General features: G+C 60.4%; 1 protein-coding gene across 2 annotated transcripts in view; it reads left to right on the forward strand.

Annotated features, from left to right (window-relative positions):
• TSPAN9 (tetraspanin 9) overlaps positions 1-11550 on the forward strand; it is a 192834-nt gene extending 181284 nt beyond the window's left edge. For both annotated transcript variants that reach the window (XM_027541045.1, XM_027541046.1), the window contains 6 exons: positions 3161-3352; positions 3681-3755; positions 5553-5654; positions 6273-6404; positions 6721-6804; positions 8213-11550. In XM_027541045.1, coding sequence (XP_027396846.1) covers positions 3161-3352; positions 3681-3755; positions 5553-5654; positions 6273-6404; positions 6721-6804; positions 8213-8284 — 657 coding nt within the window. In that variant the 3' untranslated portion in view covers positions 8285-11550. The remainder of the gene's footprint in view (positions 1-3160; positions 3353-3680; positions 3756-5552; positions 5655-6272; positions 6405-6720; positions 6805-8212) is intronic.
• The last annotated feature ends 2088 nt before the right edge of the window (positions 11551-13638 follow it).

The raw sequence follows: 13638 nt of genomic DNA on the forward strand, positions 1-13638 counted from the left end.
AGTACCCTGAGGACCTTCCCAGGCCTGAGGCTGGTGGGGGGGGGGGGCGTCTCCAGCACAGAGTGTCTGGTGGCTCTGGGGGTCCCAATGCCTACCTCCTTACCAGTAGTGAGCTGGCAGCTGCGAGGTCTCCTGTTATTCATTCCAGGGTCTGGCTTGTAGGTCCTTAAATCTTGAGCGTGGAGAGCATGAATTTCCATGGGGTGATTAATGAAAGAAAAATTGAGCCGGCAGCACAGAAAGTGACCGGGTTGAAGAGAGTCAGTGACAAGTTGGATGGTCTCCCTGCCTCCCTGCCAATCCAGAGCTCTGACCCGGCTGGGGGCGCCACCTGGTGGTTGCGAGGATGGTAGCACCCAGTCCCTGGCTGAGCCGAGTGGACGCACCCCGTTAAAGGTGGGGGCTCTGGGCCTGGTGTGCCCACCCCTCAGAGCCTTGGCCCTGTCCATCTGGGGCTGCTGCGGGACATGGGGCCAGGGTGGCTCTCCATGGCGCGGGGACCCAGCAGCCGCTCTGGTCACCCGACTCCATCGCTGCAGCTCTGGGTGGGGCATCTGGTTTAGGGGCGCTTCCCAAGTGACTCAGTAGGTAAAGAATCCATCTGCAGTGCAGGAGACACAGGAAAAGCAGGTTCAATCCCTGGGTAGGGAAAATCCCCTGGGGGAGGGCAGGGCAACCCACTCCAGTATTCTTGCCTGGAGAATCCTATGGGCAGAGGAGCCTGGCGGGATGCAGTCCATGGGGTCTCAATGAGTTGGACACGACTGAGCAGAAGCACACTGGTTTAGTGATGGTGGGAAAAGCCCAACTTCCTTTGTCATGCCCCGTCTGGACCACCTTCCTGTCTCTCCATTTATCAAAATCCTGCTCATTCGTCAAAGCCCAGCAAGCCCTTCCAGCTGCATCTTGAGTGGGAGCATCTCTCCACACTCCTGCACAGCGCCCTGCCCTGTCACCTGGTCACTGCGGTGGCCTGACGGCTCGCCTGCCCCCTTTGCCCTCCGATGGCCTGCGGTCCGCACAACAGCCAGAGTGACCTACTGAAATCCCAGATCACATCCCTGACCTGCTCCCGGCTCGCCATCTCACCGAGAACAGGTGCTGTGAGGGCCCGCCCATTGGTCCCCACCACTGTCACCTCGCTCCCCCCTCCCCTGCCCCCCAGCTGGCCAGGCTCACCCCCAGTCAGGGCTTTTCACCTGCTGTCTCCTCTGGAACTTCCTTCCCCATTATTCATGTGGTTGACTGCTCCTCTTCTGGTGCCTAGTTGCTCAGTCGTGTCCAACTCCTTTGCGACCCCGTGGACTGCAGCCCGCCAGGCTCTTCTGTCCATGGGATTCTCCAGGCAAGAATACTGGAATGGGTTGCCATGCCCTCCTCCAGGGGATCTTCCCAACCCAGGGATCGGACTCCCATCTCCTGCATCTCCTACACTGGCAGATGAGTTCTTTATCACTGGAAAGTCCCTCCTTTCGTGGGTCCCTCCTCAAATGACACTTTTCGAGAGGCCTCCCTGACCGCCCCCCACCCCGCCCCGACCCCCGTTACTTTCTGACTCTTTCTCATCCTGACTTCTTTTTCTTCACGGCACCTGGACTTTTGTCTTCTGTCCTCCCTTCCCCAGGGTGTCTCCCTGAGCTCAGGGCAGGGCCTGGCTTTCCTGAGCGGCGACGCCATTCCGGTTTGTGGAACAGATTAGAGAGGAAGTGTGTCTCCTCCAGGAGCCTCTGGCCCTGCCTGGCTTCCTGCTCTCCGCCTGCACATGGCTGCCCGGCCTTCATGGCCACGTGTTTGCTCCCTGGAGGCTTCTTCTGAGCGTCGCAGCCTGGTACCTGGCTCATGAAATGTCACCCAGAGGCCAGCACCTGGCCCTGTCATCCTCTCCACAGGGCTTCTTTCTTTTAAATTCTCACAGTGGTCCCGAAGAGGCGGGCAGCGTCACATTCTCCACCTGCCCGGTCCACATGTCTGCGGGGCTGCCCCTCCACCTGGCACCTGGGCTCTGAGCCCTTCACCTGTTCCCCGAGCATACAGTCTGGGAAGCTGTGCTTCCCTGGCTCCCATCTGGCCCCAGTAGAGGCCCCGGGAAGACAGTTCCCTAACACCAGCACCACTGTGCTAACAACTGTGTTCTGTTGTTTAATTGCTCAGTCGTATCCAACTCTGCAGCCTCTGTAGGAGCCTCCGTAGCTCACCAGGCTCCTCTGTCCATGGGTTTCTTCAGCCAAGAATACTGGAGTGGGTTGCCATGCCCTCCTGCAGGGGATCTTTCCAACCCAGGGACAGAACCCGCATCTCCTATGTCTCCTGCTTTGGCAGGTGGATTCTTTACGCCAGAGCCACCAGGGAAGCCTGTGGCTATAGGTCCTCAGTAAATACCTGGTGATTGCTGGACTCAGGCTCCGCGGGGGTGGAGGAGGGAGTGTCAGTTTATGGAGCAGAAGACAGGCCGCTGTGGAGACTGCATCTTTGCAGGCATCGCAGCCCCAGGGGAGCCGTGCAGCAGAGCTGGGTGCAGCTGCCAGCTTCCTGAGGGTGTGTGGGGAGTGGTGGGCTCCTGCACAGCGGTACCCGCCAGCCCCTTAGCCAGGCCAGGGAGCACCTTCCTATTTCCAGCTCTGTGGAATTTTTCTTCCCACTCCTGAGGACTGTGGGCAAGTGCCCCTTCCCATCAGGGCAGCAGGACACAGTCGCCGCAGAGTCTGGCTCTGAGGAACGGGGTTCTGAGGTTCTCTCCCAAAGCCCTCACTTGCTTCCATGGCCACCGTGGCCCCACCCCAGCCTGTCTCCTTCCTGAGCTCCAGGCCCTCCTCCGCCCAGTGGGACGCCGGCAGCCCTGCCTGTGCAGCGGGGACCTTCCGCGTTTGTCACGTGCTTTCCCTGTGCCCTGTTTAATCTGTTTTCATTGAAGTGACCTACAGGGGTCATGAGGCTGGTGTCATCCCGTTTGCCAGATGAGGAGACTGAGACACGGAGAGGCTGGGGGCTTTGTGCAGGTCACACCCCCGGTGTAGTTCGGGCCATGTGGTACCCGCTCCGTGTCTCACGGTTGGGGCCGGGGATGGGGTGGGGTGGGGGTGGGGATGGTGGGGGCGGGACCGGCAGTCTTCTGAGTCCCATGGAGATGGATTTGGGCTAACGGGCTTTCCTTTCTCTCCAGCTCTGTGGCTGTGGGCTGCTTGGAGTGGGCATTTGGCTGTCCGTGTCGCAAGGCAACTTTGCCACCTTCTCCCCCAGCTTCCCCTCGCTGTCAGCAGCCAACCTGGTCATCGCCATAGGCACCATCGTCATGGTGACGGGCTTCCTTGGCTGCCTGGGGGCCATCAAGGAGAACAGGTGCCTCCTCCTCAGTGTAAGTTGGACCCCCAGCCCCCTAGGCCCCAAGTCCCCCAGCTCCCCAGCACCCCAGCCCTCTGAACACTGGGGCCGCTGAGCCCACTGGGTGTATAGCCTGAGCTTCTAGAATGACCACGCCCCTCTTCCTCATGATTGGCTACCCCTGGCCTAGGTGCCCCTCCCACTCCTTGATTGACTGTCAGGCTTTATCTCCCTCCCCTGCCCACATGGGATCCTCAAGAGTGGTGGCCCCTCCCTACCTGGGAAGCCTGCCCCCTGCCATCGTGTTTGCACCCCGTCCCAGTCCATGACCACTTGCCCATGCCTGAACCTTCTCATTCCAGTTCTTCATCGTCCTGTTGATCATCCTCCTGGCGGAGCTGATCTTAATTATCCTCTTCTTTGTCTACATGGACAAGGTAAGTCTTCCAGGAGGGGAGGGGGTGTATGGAGTATCATTGCCCTTGGAGTTGGGTCAGGGAATCTGGAGGAAAAGCACCGACAAGTTGTATCTCTGAGGAGAGGAGAGCTTTTGGTGGGGGCAGCAGGGGGCTCATCTGCTTGTGTTGTCTTAGGAAGTGTGTGTGTGTGTGTGTGTTGCTCACTCGTGTCTGACACTTTGCGACCCCATGGACTGTAACGTGCCAGGCTCCTCTGTCCATAGGATTTCCCAGGCAAGATGACTGGAGTGGGTTGCCATTTGCTACTCCAGGGGATCTTCCTGACTCAGGGATTAACTTGCATGTCTTAGGATGTAGACCCTCTAGTTACCCAGGGATGCCCTAACCCTAGCCCTGACTGGGGAGTGCCACTGAGCTCCCCATCACTGGGAGCATTCAAGCATGGCTGTGCTGACCACTTGGAGAAGGGTCAAGTTCTCCAAGAACTTGAGAAGCTCCAAATTCTTGAAGTTGTCCAACTTATTGAAGTTCTTCTCCAAGAAGAACTTCTCCACGAACTTGAAGTTATTCTCCAAGAACTTGAAAAGTTCACATTTTAGGCCAGAAACCCTGTGCCCCAAGTTCCCAGGCTGAAATATGGAAAAGTTCATATTTCAGGCCAGAAACCCTGCACAGAACTCACTGGGTGGCTGGGCTGGGCGCTAGGGAGGGTAACCCAGAGGTAACATGGTGAAATTTTCCAGGGGATACTGCATAGGGCTCAGCATCAAGGGAGCTGTGCTTCCTTTTCCAGAGGCCTTTGGGGATAGGCAGGTGATCTCATGGATTTCCCTTGTGGCTCAGCTGGTAAAGAGTCGGCCTGCAGAGTGGGAGACTTGAGTTCAATCCCTGGGTTAGGAAGATCCCCTGGAGAAGAAAAGGGTACCCACTCCAGTATTCTGGCCTAGAGAACTCTATGGACTGTATAGTCCATGGGGGTCACAAAGAGTTGTACATGACTGAGCAAAAATGACTTTCACTCACTCACTTCAGCTGATCTCAGGCTGCACTGGGGGTTCAGGAGGTTAAGAAGGACTAACCCCTCACCAGGCTGGACAGTTCTCCACCCAGTTGGGGAACTTCCTCTGGGACCACCAAGAATGACTGGCCAAGCGTGCAGACTTAGGGCTCAGGGGCTCTTCTTGTTCATGGTAACCAGAACCATGTAACCATCTGCCCCTTGGGTCCTGAAGGAGTCTCCCAGGCCACACCAAGAGGGAGAGTCACTATGAGGGTTAGAAGCAGTGATTCCTTTGCATCTGTATAAAGGAGGCACTAATAATACTGAGAGATGCCTGCGGGCCAGCCCTGTTCTTGGTCTTCATGGCAATCATTCCTTTAATTCTCACAACTGTCTCCGAGGTGGATGTTATGTGCCAGTGTTACAGACAAGGCAGAGGTGGGAGAGGGTAAGCAACTTGCTGGCAAGGGGTGGCCCCACACTCTGGACGGCGGCTCTGCGCCCTGCAGTTCCCAGGGTGTGTTCCCACAGGGCCAGCATGTAGGGTGGGATGTCATGGGCCAGGGAGCAACATGTCCTGTGGGGGGCATGTCCTGGGAACAGGGGAGTTGTGGGGGGGCCTTGTGCTGTCTCCACCTCTGAGGGTCCCTGCTCCTTCCTGAAATGCTCGGCTCTCACGGGGGTCACCTCCGGCCCCCAGCAGGCCTCCCCCATGAGTCTGTGGGGCCGGCACTCGCAGCTGACCTGGGCGACCTGGGGAGAGGGGCAGCCTCCTGGTCCCCCCCCACCAACCTGAGTCTGCCCTCGCCCGACAGGTGAATGAGAATGCCAAGAAGGACTTGAAGGAGGGCCTGCTGCTGTACAACTCAGAGAACAACGTGGGGCTGAAGAACGCCTGGAACATCATCCAGGCAGAGGTGAGGGCTGGGGGCAGGGACAGGTGTGGGTGGAAGGCGGGGCCTGGGCCTCAGACTCCACGTCCCAGCCTGGGCTGGGCCACCAGCTTTCTGGGTCAGACATGGTGCTCTGGGCGGCAGCTGCAGTGGGGTGGCGGGGTGGGTGGTGGGCTGCGCAGGGGCCTGGATGTGGCTAGCAGCCATCCGAGGGGCTGGGAGCTGGGAATCAAGATGGGCAATCAGGAGGCACCTCCTCCGTCCCATCCTTTCTGAAGCTTCGGCACGAATGACAGTGTTTTAGCAACAGGTCTGCCTCCCTGGTTGTGACTCAGGAAACCCTGTTCTAAGAGGAAACATGTCTGTGTAGCCTGGGGAGGGGCTGCCATCACGAAGCCAAGAGCTGGGGGCAGACCAGCAGAGGGCTGAGTGCTCTGCCCAGTGCCCAGTGCCCAGCGTCCCGCTCAGAGAGCAGGCAGCCGGCCTCCAGGAGGGAGATATCATTCCGTCCCCTGGGCCTAGCTGGGGCCCAGAGAAGGGACAAGCAAGCTGGACTCTGGGTGCCCGCTCCCGTGGGGCTGGGCGGCAGGGAAAGGCCCGAGCTGGACCCGTCAGACGGCCCCCCGCCGCCCCTCCCCGCAGATGCACTGCTGCGGCGTCACCGACTACAAAGACTGGTTCTCGGTGCTGGGGGAGAACACGGTTCCCGACCGCTGCTGCATGGAGAACTCCCAGGGCTGCGGACAAAACAACACCACCCTCGTGTGGAAAACGGTGAGGCTGGGCACCCCGGGGGCCCCTGGGTGGACAGTCTGGGCGGGGGCGGGGGTGGCCCAGGACACCAAGGAGGTGGCTTAATGTGGGGTGGGGGACAGCACACAGGCCTGAAGCCAAAAGGCAGTGGCGAGTGAGCGTCTGGGCCCACGTCTCAGGGAGTCAGAGTCGGGTAGGAATGGCTCTGGGGCTGTGCAGTGGGGCCTTGTGGACAGAACCGGGGTGGGGGCGGGGTCCAAAGGGAAGTGAGCTGGGGGCTGGGCAGGAGCGTCTTCGGTTCACCCCAGCACCTGAAGCTGTGGTCCTCACTCCCCAGGGCTGCTACGAGAAGGTCACACAGTGGTTTGCTGACAATAAGCACGTGCTCGGCACGGTGGGGATGTGCCTTCTAATCACGCAGGTAAGGGGGGTCGTCCTGCCAGCGGGGTGGAGGGGATAGCCTGAGGGAGACCCCTGCCTGCAGGGCCTGCGCGCCCCGCCCCCCCTACCCCGCCAGGGCCTGCCCAAGCCTCCTCTCATCCCCCTGAGCCCTGGGCCTGTGCTGGCCTTTCAGGAACGGCCGGCTGGGACAGGCCTGTCCCCCCCAGGCACAGGGACCTTTTTTACTTTGTGAACCAACCGTGTGGCATCAGTGTGAGCAAGGCCCAGGGGCAGCCTCCTCGGGGTCCGTCCCGCCCCAGCGCCTGTGAGAGTGTCTCGTCGCCGGGCGTGCGGCTTGGTTTCTGTGCCTTTGTTTCCACGTCTGTGTAGTGGGCTTGATCATGGGTCACTTCTTAGCACTAGGTGAGTCTGATACCCGCAACATCAGGCCGGGAGGGCGCTCAGGAAGGGCTGGCTGCCCTCCTTGGTCTGCGTTTTGTGGGTGGCTGTGCTGCACGGCCCAGCGTGGGTGATGGAGAAGAATGCCAAGGAGACCCTCAGCCCCCTCCTGGATGAGGAGGCTGACGTGGTGGGAACAGGAGACCCCCCCCATCTTTCTGGGGATTGGGGGCTCCCTCCTCGCCCAGTTGTGTGTAACTGCTACCCCTGATGAGCCCCGACCCCTGACCAGTGGGTCCACAGAGAGACAGACGTCCTGCTCGAAGTGCCTTTTCTTCCCTAAACCCTGGGGCCTGTGGTTTAGACTGAGTCTGCTCGTCGAAGAGACTTCGAGCTTGGTGGATGAACCACTGTGCCCACTCAGGACTCTGACGGGAGGCAGGCCTGTGGGAGAAGGCTGTGTGGTTCCGAGTGGGGCTCAGGTCAGGGTGGCCCGTGGCAAGGCCTGGAGCAGGGCGCTGGGGCTGGGCTGGGTCCAGCCCCCAGCCTCCAGGGCCACCGCAGACCTTGAGTGTGAGAGCCATGGAGGCAGTGAGTGTCCCCAGCCAGCGGGTCCGTGCTGTGTGCTGCTGCCTGAAGGGTAGGCAGGCTGCCCCCCTGCTCCTCCAGTGCATCAGGACCCAGGGGGTACAGGGACACAGATGGCCATCAACATCCTCCCGAGGCAGCAGCTGTGAGTCGCCGTGCTGTGGGCCCTGGGACTCTGCTCAGTGTTCCTGCCGCCTCCCCACCGACTCCCCAGCTCCTCGGCCCCCTGCCATTTAGGGCCAGGCCCCCGTCCCCGTGCTCTGAAACAGCAGGTTTCTGGGCCTCGCAGCTGGGTGACATCCAGCCTGGACAGTCCGAGGGGCCAAGCTCCCCACGTGCAGCCCGCCTTAGCTCTGTTTTGCCCTCGCGCCCCCCTGTCTGCATGATGGGAGGGGCTCCCCTCCGGGTGCTGGGTGCCCCCTGGGCCCCCGTCTCAGGCCCCTGGGCCCCATGTCTTTCAGATTCTGGGCATGGCCTTCTCCATGACCCTCTTCCAGCACATCCACCGGACTGGGAAGAAGTACGACGCCTGAGCGGCTGGCCGAGTGCCCCGGCCCCCGCAGACACTGTGCGAGGCAAGAGGCCTTCAGCTCTGTGTCGCCTGCACCTCCAGACTGCTGACCCCTGCATCCCCGCCCTGGCCTGCCTTCCCGGCCACCTGCCAAAGCCTTGTCGGTGGGCAGAGGCCGGGGGCGGGGGAGGAAATGCAGAGACCTTGGGGGTGCTGGGGCGCCCAGATTCCTGTGTATTTGCCAAAGAAGACAGGGTGGGTGGGTGGGGGGCGTGCTCCAGGAGCCCCCAGCACTGATGCGTTCCTGCCCTGTCTTTTTTCCTCAGCTGACACTTTGTCCCCCGCATGGCATGGGGTGGGGGTGGGGGCGCTCAGGGCTGCCTTCTGGTGGAGAGACTGCCCAGTAGCGGCCCCGGTGCCCCCCAGCCACCCAGAAGGTGGGGCGCACTGGCAGGGGGCCAGCTGACCGTCTCCAGGCCGGGCTGGGCTGTGAGAGCGTCTCACCCAGGCATTTTATACCTTACAGTGTAACTTTTTTTTATTTTATTTTACTCTGATTATGATTATTCAGGAATACTATCTCTCAGATAAGTTTAGGGTTAGCTTTCTGATTTATAACTTTGTACTGCGTTGATTTCTGTAACGGTTTGGTTTTCTTTCTGCTGGTGGGGGACGGGAAGGGACAGGGCACGTCCGTTCGTCTGGTTTCTATCAGGACAGACCGCTGGGCACACTCAGGAGGCTGCGGCCAGGATGCACTGAGGGAGGGGGGAGCCTGGGGGAAGGCGGCAGGGGAGACGGCGGGGGGGTGGGAGGCACGGGATGGAAGCAAGACGCAGGGCAAGGGGGTCTTCTGGGAGCTAGGGGTGCTTTGCCAGGAACGAGGCGGAGCAGGCGTGGGTCCTTACACGTCTCCGATGAGCAGTTCTTTTTCCTTCTTCCTCCTGCCTGCCCTTTGTGGGCTGGGAGGCTCCCCTTCCACCCCTTGCGGGGGATTCCCGCGACAGGTTCTGCAAACCCGTTATTTCACAGACATTCCTGCTAGAAACTCTCAGACAAATACCTCTCTAGTTCAGATGCTGCTCACTCTCTCACATTGCTTCTGGAAGGGGAAGCAGTCCTTCCGTGGAGCTGCTCAGACGTGACAGAGGACCCGCGACCTCCAGAGGGGAGGGAGTGGGGAGCCATGATGGTCCAGCCGGAGTCACTGCCGGGAGGGAGGGAGGTGGGGTGGGGATGTCCACCTGGCTGCCAGGACCCTCAGCTCCTTGCTCGGGGTTCACTGATGCTGTGGTGGCTGGCAATCTTGTCCTCTGTGACCCCAAGGGAAAGCAGAGAAAACTTGAGGAAACCCAGAGGGATCCTATTACGGTGGCCCCAGGACAAAGCAACCTGAGTCAGGGACTGGAGGTGGACAGCTGAGGGGCGTCTGGCCGCAGCCAGGTGCCCCCACCAGGGCTCACGCTGGTCTAAGCAATTTGTGCAGTTGAAATATAAGTTAAGAATCCGTAGGGCTGAGCTTGGAAAGGTTCCTCACCAGCTAGCACTTCCCCAGACAGGCCTCACCTGGGCGCTGCCTTTGTCCTGCGCCGTTTGGCTGGGCGCCCCAATCTGCCAAGGGGCGCCCCCCGCTTTGTCTCCTCCCCAGCCTGTGTATCCAAGAGCTGACACCCAGCCAGCACCCCCTTCTCCCCTTAAGCATAAGATGGTTGGGACCAGCAGTGCAGAACTTTGTGTGTTTAAGGGTCGTGCTTCTGGGTGGTGGGGAGCGGAGAAAAGGGTGGTCTCGGTGAGCTGGGTGGAGCAGAGACCGCCTCCTGGGACAGGAGTGGGGGTGCCTGTGGGCAAGCTTGTGGGCGGGATTTGGGTGGAGGATAGGCCGGTGCACACATGACTGGCCCTCCCCACCCTCTGGGCCTGACTTCTTGGAAAGGAGCTTCAGTGGCTCCCCTGGGAACCCAGGTCTGTGGAGCCCAGAATAGATGTACACCCTGCCCCCTCGCGGCACTCTCAGCAAACGAGCATTTGAGTGGCACATTGGGACTGCTGCATAATGAGTTTGTTTTGGGGGGGGTTGTTTATGCCTATCAATGCAATTTTAAAGTTGTGTTAAAATCAACAGCAAAAGCCTAGCACCTTGGGGGTGATTGGGTCTCCCTGGAATCTCATGTTTCTGGAGCTTCGGGGGTGCCCTCCGGCCCTGGGGCCCTTGCCTCAGTCTCCCTTCTCCTGCCAGCCACCCCGCCTCGTCCATCTGTCTGCAGAGCCTTATCCACAGTTCCCCAAACTGCCTTCTTGCCTGGCCCTGTGCTTGGCTGATCGGTCACTTGGCCACGTCCGCTCGGGGCGGCAGGCTCTTGTGAACTGGGGGAGAGCCCTTCTGTGACCCTTTTTCCGTCGTGCAGAGCAGTTCCCCTGCTGCACAGAAGGCATGCTGCATGCTGTCAGTGATGGGGCTCGGCATCTTCTTGGTGTCTTCCGACTCTGGGCTCACGCCAGAGCTACCTGAGTGAGTGAGTCCCCTCCCTGGCAGCTCCCTGCCCAGGTCAGAGTCAGTTCCAGGGGGTCTGATGCAGGCAGGTTAGAGTGGACTCCGAAGGCCAAGGTTCTGCAGCCTTTAGGGGCATGCCTGCCTCCACCCAGCCTTTCTCTGCAGCCAGGTGGGTGCAGGGCAGGTGGGCGAGCAGGGCTGAGCACCGCCCCAAGGGGCAGCAGCTGGTGCGACCCCCCACCCCCAGCTCCCCGCCTGCCACCAGTGTGAGCCTCTCACTCTGGCAAGGCTGCTGACCACCCCCACCCCCACCCCTCTGAGACCCTCAAACAGGTGTTCTGGTTTGACTCGCACCCGTTGGCCGTCCCTCCTTGCTCTGGTGGCCAAAGCATGGTCCAGGTGGATGGAAAGGAGGTCCCCGCCTCTCCGGCCCCTGCCCACCACTGGTGGAGGTGCTAACAGCAGGGACCCGGCCAGACAGAGCAGGGAGGCGCCCTGCAGGGCCGGCCTCTGGTGTGCCCGTCCTCCCATCCTCCCCTCCACCGCCGTGTGGCGGGCTCCAGGATACGTCCCCGCCTCCCTCCTGACCGGGCCCCCCATTGAGGGCGAGGCCGGGGCTCCTGCCTACACCCCGTCCACCGAGGCGACATGGCCAAGCGGGTCCTGCGGGCTGGTTTCAGCGCACTTTCCTGCTTGCGATGCCGCATCTGTATGCTTCCTTCATCCTGGTCCTGGCTGTGGAACGCCATGTTTTTAGCATGTTTTTAAATAAAAGCTGGTAACATGTCAAAAGCACACTCAAGCTGTCTCTTTGTGGCGTTCCCGAGCCCCCTGAGCTGTGACTGTGGCCTCTCGCATGAGGCAGTTGGTGTGAGGGACCAGCCTGCCTTGTCCACGCTGAGCCCAGGGCAGGGGGCTCTCCTCCCCTCCTCGGGCCCTGGCTACAGATCTGTAGGTGGTGGCCTGCCTCTCTGGGGACTGAACAGTCCTCACGCCAGCCTCGCCTGGTCAGTGGATGCAGGCTCCATCAGGGGCCAGCTTGAGTGGTCTGAGCAGCCGCATGAGAGACCAGCTCCCAGCTCAGTGTCTGTCACCCACCACTGATGGCCCGTCCTGTGGGCTGGGTTCATACCTGTGTGTGGGAGCAGTCCTGGAGCAAGTCATCCATGGCCCCATGGGGCAGGGCTGTCAGGGTTAAGCACCTACGATGTTCCTGGGGTTCTTGTGGGCCTGATGTCTCGCCCGGAACTGAGGGGACCTCACACTGTGACCTGGCCCTGGGACATACCCATCAGCGTGAGATGCTCATCGGTGGTGGGGAGAGGGGGACCCTGGAACCTCGAGAGCCCTGATCTGCTGGCTGCAGTGGGATGCTCGCCGGCTCCCCGGCTGGGGCTCTGGTTTGTGGTTTTCCTCTGCCGTCACTGTCACGGTGACAAGGCACAGAAGAGAGGCGGGTTGATGGGCTGGGAGGGAAGGAAGGGAGGGTGCAGCTCGGGGTCTCCTCGAATCCCTCCTCGGGGGAAGGCCAGGCTGGCACGACTTGTCCTGAGCACCCACCTTGGGGACCCTTCCTGTGGCTGCTGTGTTCCGAAGCCCCTGAGGCTTTGCTGAGGATTGGGGGGTCTGAGGTGACCCCCTCAAAGGTCCAGCCAGAGTGGGAGCCCCTGAAAGCCTACCCAGGGATGGTTACCAGAGGGCCTTAAGGCTGAAGGGCCAGTGACCCCGAGTCATCCACTGAGGACCAGCCAAGTCATAAGAGCGTGGTGGGGCTGCTCCCCCTTCCCGTCCTGCTCTCACTCCTGCCCCCAGCCCATGGATGCCCCAAGGGGATGCCCACCCAGCCCCTGTGCTATCCACTCCTGGGAGCAGAGTGCAGCTGGCCAGCTGCCCCGGAGCATCCTGGCTGCAGTGTGAGTGCTGGGCACCTGTCAACTGAGCTAAGCAACGTGAACACATGGTGCCCTGGCCGGGCAGGGACCACAGCCTGTGAGCTGGTGGGAGAGCTTGAACTCTGCTCTTACAGAGCAGAGGGAGCCCCTGGGAGGTTTGAAGTCTGGTGTGATGAGCGCCAGCCTGCTGGCTGCAGCGTGACAACCAAGGGAGGTATACCAGCAGGATGCGGGGAAAGTGAGAGGGACCCCATGGGAGGACTGACAAGCCGTGGTGATGGACCAGAGTCTGGGGGGGAGAAGGAACCTTCCTGCCTTCCCTCCTGGCCATCGTGAGTGCCTCTCTCAACAGGAGAGGGCTCCTGGAACCGAACGAAGGCTTCATGGGTCTCATGTACAGGGAGGAGAGGGCTGTGGGCTGTAACTAAATCTCGTTTGGTTGATGCTGATTCACAGCTCCTGAAATGCCTTTGTGTGCTCTGTAGATCCCTCCTGACCACAGCTGTTTTATTGGCTGTCACTGAGCCTGAGTTTTCAGCCTTAGTGAGGCACCACGTCTGGGTGGTCTGGGTGGGAAGAGCTCCGGTTGCAGGGCTGGAGCCTGGGTTCGGCTCCCACTCTGCATGTGGCTGGTGTCCACATGAGCACTGGGTTCTCACTGAACATGCCTTGGTTTTGTCATCTGCAAAATGAAGATAATACCATTTTGAAGAGTTAAATCCTCAGGATTTAATTCGTGAGGATTAAATAAAAGTGTGCATATAAAGACATCTAGCTTGTTCCTGGACCAGAGTAGGCACTTGGGCAAGAAACTGGCCAAGTCTGGGACCTCAGGAGTCCCCAGACAAGAGGTAGAACCCCATAGAAGAGCATTCCCCGGCTGCAAACTGGGGATGCAAGAGTGTGATCTGGAGGGGGAGCTGGGGTGTGGAGCGGGGAGAGAGCACAGGAGGAGACCTGTGGACATGGACATGAGTGGTTCCTCCCCCTCCC

This window comes from Bos indicus x Bos taurus, chromosome 5 (genome assembly GCF_003369695.1).
Source record: "Bos indicus x Bos taurus breed Angus x Brahman F1 hybrid chromosome 5, Bos_hybrid_MaternalHap_v2.0, whole genome shotgun sequence".
Classification (NCBI taxonomy): Eukaryota; Metazoa; Chordata; class Mammalia; order Artiodactyla; family Bovidae; genus Bos; species Bos indicus x Bos taurus.